The following is an 8,730-nucleotide window of genomic DNA, read 5'->3' as shown; positions in this document are numbered from 1 at the left end:
ATTGGTCTCACCTGTTTCCCATTATGTAATTATGTCTTCCCTATTTAACCCTCTGGCTCACACTGTGTGTTGTGCGTGTTTGTTCATGTTTTGGTTGTCGTATGTGAGCGGGTTTGTTCCTCCCTGCGTGGAGGTATGTTCATTAAGTTACCTACGAGTAAAGTATGTTTTTTGATTAGCTCTGTGTCCTGCGCTGACTTCATCCTACCGCATTACACTGACGCCTTGACAATTGTGTTGTGTGACAAAACTGCACATTATAGAGTGGCCTTTTATTGTCCCCAGCACAAGGTGCACCTATGTAATGATTATGCTGTTTAATCAGCTTCTTGATATGCCACACCTGTCAGGTGGATGGATTATCTTGACAAAGAAGAAATGCTCACAAATAGGGATGTAAACAGATTTGTTCAGAGAATTTGAATGGGTTCTTTTATTTCAGCTCATGAAACATGGGACCAACACTTTACATGTTGCGTTTATATTTTCTTTCAGTATAGTTAAAGAGATGAAGCAAGTGATGCCTTACTTAAAGCCCCTTGGTGAGGAGTGAAGGGGCCCCTAGGGCATATCACTTCCTCCAGTGTGCCAGCTGGGCAGAACCTCCCATGGGCACAGGGCAAGCAAGGGCCTGCAGAGCCTGCCACATAAACAAAAGGATGGTAACAACCCTTCAAAGAACAGCCAACAACATCGTTTTATGTACTGTTTAAAAAAAATAATACTCTCAGACATCGGTACAGTACACTACATTTTATAAAATAAAATACAATCTCAAATATATTTGTAATAAATAGATACAGATATATTTCTGCAATATATTTAATGTTCCATTCCAGTAGTTAAGTCCAGTGTGTTTGTACTGTGCCTTACCTGCAGGACAGAATCGTCCCTCTGAACATCTCCGGCAGGCTGTCCTACTTGTCTGGCCCAGTTGTTCTCCTGCAGTGCCAGCAGGGCAAGGTGACCTGTGGGGCGTCTCTGTGCCCTCCTCACAGTAATACCCTTGTGGGCACATGAATTGGGAGCCCGGTCTCCGTGAGCTGTCTTCCAGACAGTAAAACCCTGACGAAGAGTATTATTTTAAGTGTCACAATTACTCATCCCTTACAGTCAATATAAATACCATAAGATTATATGACATGACATAACAAAACATAGCATAGCACAGTATACATAACATCACAAAACATACCATTGGCATAACATCACATAAGATAACATAAACCACAAACGCTACAGATCTCTGCAGCTCAAACAAGAAGCAGGAAACGTACATTTTTCAACTGTATGTTTTACATGTGTACTTTGTTTTTTAAGTCAGCCTCTGGTACAACTTTTATATTCATCAACTATACATTTATGTTGGTATTGTAGCTTTACTGAATCCCCACTGTGGAGATGACCTGAGGATGCTCCCTCCTCAGGCTGTCTTGACCGCTGAGCCAGCTCTGCCCCTGTCCTATTCCAGCGAGGTACCACAGTTCCTATAACACATAGAGGTTTTTCTAAACATTTAATCCAGATCAAAGTGATCCTATGTTGCCTCAATCCTGTTCCACCCCATCTGAATTTGTTCCCCCTTCATTTAGAAATGAGGGACCACATCTGGAGGTAATAACTGGATCTCTAAACTGATGTCTGTATTGAAACCAATTCATTGAGGGAAAGGCAGAGGATTGCACCACTATACACTTTTGACCATGGCCAGGAGTTTTTCCTGACCTGACTCTATGCTTCTACTTATATATTCATTATTTTTCCATAACAGACAGTCTTGGTGACTTGCTGGACACGGATAACACTGGGCACTGCACAGAGTGGAGAAGAAGACCTGCTGGGCAGTATGTGCACTCCGTCTGGCTCGGGTTGGGCTCCTCTCCAGGTCCACACTAAAGAGGTAAGAAAACAGAATCACAATTATCCTACTCAACCTTGTGTATTAAAGATCTCAATACACAGATCAAACTATGAATATCTTCATACTGAACAAAAATATAAACGCAACATGTAAAGTGTTGGTCCCATGTTTCATGAGCTGAAATAAAAGAAACCTGAAATGTTCCAAAAAAGCTTATTTCTCTCAAATGTTGTGCACAAATTGGTTTACATCCCCTGTTAGTGTGCATTTCTCGTTTGCCAAGATAATCCATCCACCTGACAGGTGTGGCATATCAAGAAGCTGATTAAACAGCATGATCATTACACAGGTGCACCTTGTGCTGGGGACAATAAAAGGCCACTCTAAAATGTGCAGTTTTGTCACACAAGACAATGCCACAGATGTCTCAAGTTTTGAGGGAGCGTGCAATTGGCATGCTGACTGTAGGAATGTCCAACAGAGCTTTTGCCAGAGAATTGAATGTTAATTTCTCTACCATAAGCCGCGTCCAACATCATTTTAGAGAATTGGGCGGTACATCTGCCTGGCTTCACAACCGCAAACCACTTATTATAGTGTGCAAATATGTCATCAAGGCAAAGGGTGGCTACTTTGAAGAATCTAAAATCTATGTTGATTTTTTTAACACTTTTTTGGTTACTACATGATTCCATATGTGTTATTTCATAGTTTTGATGTCTTCACTATTATTCTACAATGTAGAAAATAGTACAAATAAAGAAAAACCCTGGAATGAGTAGGTGTGTCCAAACATTTGACTGGTATTGTATATACACTGTAAGTGTTGGTTAGATTCTCAATTGCAGTGACAAACAAAATACCACAACCTATACCTTTTGAGTGTATCCATTGGGGCAGACAGACCCAAAGTGACAGGGCAGGCACTGAAGGAGTCCCTCTGAAGAACGCTGTCCTGGTGGGCATGCTTCTAGTGTCCCAATGGCAGGATCACAATGGAACCCGGCAGACAGGGCTACAGCAGACAGAGGAATATCATAGATATAGTATAAATATAAGTACGGTGCAAATTAGATATGATGGATAAATAGTAAAAAGTAATTGTTTTATTTTATTAGGCAAGTCAGTTAAGAACAAATTCTTATTTACAATGACGGCCTACCCCGGCCAAACCCTCCTCTAACCCGGACGATGCTGGGCCAATTGTGCGCCGCCATATGGGACCCTCTAACCCGGACGATGCTGGGCCAATTGTGCGCCGCCATATGGGACTCTCGATCACGGCCGGTTGTGATACAGCCCGGGATCGAACCCGGGTCTGTAGTGACGCCTCTAGCACTGAGATGCAGTGCCTTAGACCGCTGCGCCACTCGGCCCCTATATAATATAATACCTTGCAGTCTTCAATGCTACTTCTTCCTGTGTAACGGTTGTACTGTTCTGCCAGGCATCTCCTTGGTGCAGACATATCCAAGACAGCTATAAAAAAAAACATATAGCATTTTCTAACCTTTTACTTAACATATTGACTTTTTTTCCACTTAAATAAGAAGTATCTGCTTATGTCTTATGAAGAGAACAGTACAATGGAAGCTGACACATTGAGTTACTCACAAATATCCTGAGGGACACTCCACACAGAGTTCTGCTGAAAAGTAGGTTCCCTCAGTACATGGGCTACGGTGTTGCTCAACACTGAGGCCCAGATCAGGATTCACTTCCACGAGACCTACATGAATGAATGTCAGGGACAAAAAAAGAGGTCAAACATAATTCACTCATAAGTTTGTCTCTTTACAAAGTTATAACAAATGTATTACACAGTACCCTGTATGTCAAGTGAGGAAGCTTTTTAGTGAACAGAAGTATTACATGTAAAGTACTACCGTATATAAAACAACTTGAGAAAATACCTGAAGCAAGGCCAGGTTGTTTCAGTAGAGGATTGATCCATAATGCTGAGAGACCCAACAGAAGAGACCCAACACTACACCACTCATACATTCTTAAAAAATGTCAAATACATTCCACAACTCATACATTCTTAAAAAATGTCAAATACATTCCACAATGACCCCTTTATCTGTATATCTGTTTGCCCAGTGTAGTCAAAGGGTATGAGACCGTTTGGTGTAAAGGTTGAAACTGAGACCTCAGTCACTGAAAGTGTAATGTGAACCATGATGCAACCTGATTGCAAGAGGCCTCCTGGTCAGTCATATAATGGTATTCAATGTGTTCTCCTGTTACCTTGCACTTTCAAAGTGAATGCAATGCATCTAGAAAGCTATGCCAGTCAAGGTCTGTTTTTCGATCTGGACTGATTCTTCTTGAGGGAATCAAGGATTCATGATGACACAACATGAAAACTAAAAAGCCTTTTATGAAAGTTGATCCCAATAATCAATCAAATTAAGTTCTGTATGCAACAGCTATCACAGTGTGAAATATCAACCGTGACACTCTGGTAACCTTAACACTCAGGATGTACCTAAAATGAACCACATCTTAATTGTAAAGGTGAGGTGAAAAAGTGAGCAACGAATTACTGTTTATTAACGCAGGTCAGACTCAGACATGCAATCATCCACTTCCTCACCAAAGCTTTGGAACAAATGCGGTGACAAAACTGCAATAGGTTTATCAATAGTTGCTACACCAAGCCGGGAGACTTGGGCACAATGTTTTCAATGTTTGTTTTGGTACTTAGAAAAGCCTTGTTTTCACTATCCCTACTTTCCAACAGTACAAACAAACAGAGAGCCAAAGGACAACCTACACAGCAACACTTAAATGAAAGGATCGAATCAGTCATGGGTTGAACATTTTAATAGACATTTGAGTGTTACTATCAGCCTAATGCAGCAGCAAATGTTGTGTGTCTAGAGTTTTTGTATTTTGTAACCGACACACTCAATAAAATAGTGTTAAAATACTGTATGCATCAGTTTGAGCTTTCTGATATAATGCTGGTGTACCTTTGATAGGTGATTTGAGTTGAGTTTGTGTACAACAGAACAACCCTAAATACCACTCATAGGTATATACTGTATAACTTACAATATGTGCAAAGTACCATACATTAAGTCAGAAGACAACAACGTTAGACCGACAAAATATAATTATTCAACATTTTGTCACATGAAGCATTCTTATTTTTCTTGTGGTAAAATGCATGTAGGATGTTTCCTGTTTGTCTCTCAACCTCCAGCAGTGGGTGAATTGCTATGCATATCTCCAGCTGCAGTTGTGCAGTGCAGGCGTTAACACAAAGCCTACTATTATTTGTTAGTATCAAAAAGTAGACATTGTAAGTCACAGTATAGGCCTACAGTAATGATTTATTCATCATATTATTTTAGGTGGTATTAAAGCCCACAAAAAGACTTGTGGATATTTAACCATATTGTAAATTGACTTTACATTTAAATATCTGTGTTGACGGCTACATACAGTAAAGACAGTACCCAACAAAACTGTAATTGGATATAATGTGAAATGTATACATTAGCATTACATTGAATAATTTACTCCAAAGAAAACATTTTTAAAACATGTCTAGCAACGAATTACCATTAACGTTAAGAAAATAACATGGGTATACCGTAAAACACCATACGAATGTCATTGCATCTCAGTATGCATATTAAAATGCTGTTTAGTTTTTATGTTTCCTATGGCTCTTTCCATTACCCAAATCTACAAAAGCAGGTGTTTGGAATGGAAAGTTAAGAACACTTTTATCAGGCATCCTGTTGAACACCACTTCCTGTACCTTCTTCCTGGTACATACTGTAATATGATGGCACAACCCACTGTGACACCAGTGGTGGAAGTGTATTTTTTAATCAAGCAAATACCGAGAGTTTACCTATTCATATAGTTGAAACATAGGGGATCTGGACAAATTTGGACAGGATGCTAATCTTAGCCCACTTGTCATTGCTGCTTCTTTTGGGAAACCAAGGTAAAAATAAATTCCTCTACTTTTTACTTGATGTGTTTTCGGTTTCTGGCACAAGGATGATAATCAAATGTCCTCAAGCTATATATTTATATCCCAGGCCTACTGACTAAAGAATCGTTGCCTCAATTTATGCCTTTTTCATTACAGATTCAGTAACGTGTACTGACCTGCAGAAACAGCATGAAGTCATCCATGCAGCAGTTGGAGAACCTCTAGTGTTGAACTGCACCTACAACTGCTCCTCTGGATTTGTCCGTGGCCACTGGATCAAACTCCCAGACTGTCCTCATTGTTCTAGGCCAAGGGAAACAAAAAATGTCACAAAGAATGGTGACCTCTGCACACTACCATTGTATTTTCCACATCTGTCCACGGAAGATTTTCAGTACAACTATACCTGCTTTTCTGAAGATCATGAAAGCGAACAGCTCCAACGCAAGATGGAGGGTCTGGTATCACTGCAGGCACAAGGTAGGCAAAAACAGGTTGAAATGACCTTACAGCATGTGCATTTTACCTCTAAAAACAAATAGTGTTAAAATTAATTATCTTAATTATGTTCAAAAAGAGAATACATTTATAATACATGTATACATCAGTAATTACTGGATAATTGTTTTTAATTATATTTTATTTTCTTTTACCAGCTCGACCTAGTGCCCTGGCCACAACGGTCACTACTGGTAAGTCTCACAGGATAATCTGTTACTGAGACTTTATAAGGCTCTAGTCAAAATAAGTTAACTATATAGGGAATAGGGTGACATTTGAGATTCAACCTAAGTCTCGTTTTCCGTAATAGTCTAATTCAATTGCTCTGAGGCTGTTAAATGACATAGGCACAACATAATATAAACCCATCATATTTCACTAGCTTACTTGATCCTGATGTCTACCATTTTCTGTGTTTTAGATGAATCGGTGACAGCGTTGGGTAACCACGAGGACTCAATAATAGATCACGGTGAGACAAAATGCTGCTATTCCACTCCTTAAAAAGAAAAGATGAAACATGTTTAAATGTATTGCAAACAACAAAAGTAACCCCCTGTTTGAGGCAATGACTGATGAGTTGCAAATTGAGTTTCAATGATAATATTGTCTCTGTGCTGTCTTCAATACAGAGAAATTCACAGGCGTCAAGGTGTTGGCAACAGTGACAGTAATTGTGGCTGCGGTGTTGGCAGCTGTGGCTGTCTACTTATGTATGAGCCGCAATCGATATTGCAAAGGTGCGTATACATGTTGTAAAATCAATTATTTCTGAATCATAATGTTGTAAAATACTTTCCAAAGTTGTTATTAATTAATAACTACAGTATATTTCATTAACGTGATTTCTTGTGTATTTCAGGAAAACCTGCTGTTATCTGTACAGGGTATGTTTTTTTTTTCATACAATGTGGCATTTTTGCTAAGCCATTTTAACACACTTTTCATTGGCAATTATTATGTGGACTTCTTATGTGGAATTTGTTTATTGGTCTTTTATCAGCACAACATCAAGAGAAGGATCTGGTGCTGGTAGGCCGACAACAACAGGTAAATATTTGTTTAATTTTACGAAATTGCTGAAACAACCAGTTCACTCAATGTCGTGACTTGTAATTATAATAGGTTACTTAAAATGTTATAGGTGCATTCTCAACCAATTGTGAGAGGGTGGCACTGAGAACAACTCCAGCTGGTAAGCTAATGGAATGTACCATTCATTACAGTTGCTAAACTGGGTGTATAATACGAACATCTACTGTACAAAATATTGCATTTCCTGTTTTGACCTAGATTGCCAGAGTGATCATGAGGTTCCTTATGCTGACATCATGATTACTATGCGAGGGGCCAGCACACCTGAGCTCACACAGATCTCCTACCTGGCTCCGGGGGACCATAGAGAGGTGAGGATTGGAAACTATCGCTTTGTGATTAATGTGTGAAATAGAAAGCGCTCATCAAATAAAATGTATTATCTATTATTATTATTATTATTATTATAACTTCTACGACACCTCACCACATTATTTTACATCAACACCATAAGACTCCTGAACAGCTAATCAAATGGCTACCCCCTCTTTTACGCTGCTGCTACTCTCTGTTTATTATCTATGCATAGTCACTTTAATAACTCTACCTACATGTACATATTACCTCAATTACCTCGACTACTGGTGCCCCCGCACATTGACTCGGTACCGGTACCCCCTGTATATAGCCTCGCTATTGTTATTTTACTGCTGCTCTTTAATTATTTGTTACTTTTATTTCTTATTATTTATTTATTTATTTTGGGGTATTTTTCTTTTTTCTTTTGGGGTATTCATTCTTAAAACTGCATTGTTGGTTAAGGGCCTGTAAGTAAGCATTTCACTGTAAGGTCTACACCTGTTGTATTCGGCATGTGGCAAATACAATTTTATTTTATTTTATTTGATGTCACCATATGTGACCCTATTACTGACATTATTCAACGTAATATGTCAGTGGAGGTTGCATAATGGCTATTATTGGCTTATGCAGCCACAGTCGCAGGTTGAGACTTTATATGAACCTCACCTGAAATGGAATCCTGTGTGTTTCATGTCCCCCTGCAGAGGTGGAGAGAAGAGGCAGGCCATGGCCCCAGCACTGGCCCTGAAGCTAGGTCCCACCTGCAGGCCTCCCGCTCAGCTGACAGACTGCATGTCCAGCCCCGAGAGGTCTCCAGGAAGATGAGCACAAATTCTGAGTATGCTGTCATCACTTACTCTTAACCAGTGGATAAAAGAGTGAATAAGAGAGAGCAAGTGAGAAATGACTGTCACTATACTCATGTTAATATTACTTCTGTTTTGTTATCATTTTTTTTACTGTAGCAAGTTGTATCTATAACTGTATAAAAAATTAACCGTGACTATCATCC

General features: G+C 39.3%; 1 protein-coding gene and 1 long non-coding RNA gene across 2 annotated transcripts; one reads left to right on the top strand and one right to left on the bottom strand.

The window, feature by feature from the left end:
- Nucleotides 1-480: 480 nt before the first annotated feature.
- Nucleotides 481-6,793, bottom strand: LOC121567344. Its single transcript, XR_006001102.2, has 7 exons — nt 6,708-6,793; nt 5,996-6,286; nt 3,476-3,590; nt 3,255-3,340; nt 2,737-2,876; nt 874-1,892; nt 481-640 (listed from the first exon to the last, which is right to left on the bottom strand). It is a non-coding gene; the product is annotated as an uncharacterized LOC121567344 (long non-coding RNA).
- On the top strand, nt 5,673-8,714 carry LOC121567343. Its single transcript, XM_041877321.1, has 10 exons — nt 5,673-5,828; nt 5,976-6,299; nt 6,476-6,511; nt 6,742-6,792; nt 6,953-7,060; nt 7,183-7,207; nt 7,324-7,370; nt 7,465-7,515; nt 7,614-7,726; nt 8,423-8,714. The coding sequence occupies exons 1-10, from the start codon at nt 5,780-5,782 to the stop codon at nt 8,579-8,581; spliced, it is 963 nt and encodes a 320-aa protein (XP_041733255.1). The 5' UTR covers nt 5,673-5,779; the 3' UTR covers nt 8,582-8,714.
- The last annotated feature ends 16 nt before the right edge of the window (nt 8,715-8,730 follow it).

The sequence above is a fragment of the Coregonus clupeaformis genome, chromosome 6, assembly GCF_020615455.1.
Source record: "Coregonus clupeaformis isolate EN_2021a chromosome 6, ASM2061545v1, whole genome shotgun sequence".
NCBI classification, from domain to species: domain Eukaryota; kingdom Metazoa; phylum Chordata; class Actinopteri; order Salmoniformes; family Salmonidae; genus Coregonus; species Coregonus clupeaformis.
The sequence above is the reverse complement of the archived record's forward strand: the minus strand, read 5'-3'. Positions and strand labels throughout refer to the sequence as shown.

Excerpts from the sequence above, each read along its gene's own strand:
- LOC121567343 (XM_041877321.1), top strand. The coding sequence starts at position 5,780 with ATGCTAATCTTAGCCCACTTGTCATTGCTGCTTCTTTTGGGAAACCAA. Across the intron at positions 7,516-7,613 it reads ACTGAGAACAACTCCAGCTG|ATTGCCAGAGTGATCATGAG; the intron begins GTAAGCTAATGG and ends GTTTTGACCTAG. Across the intron at positions 7,727-8,422 it reads CTCCGGGGGACCATAGAGAG|AGGTGGAGAGAAGAGGCAGG; the intron begins GTGAGGATTGGA and ends GTCCCCCTGCAG.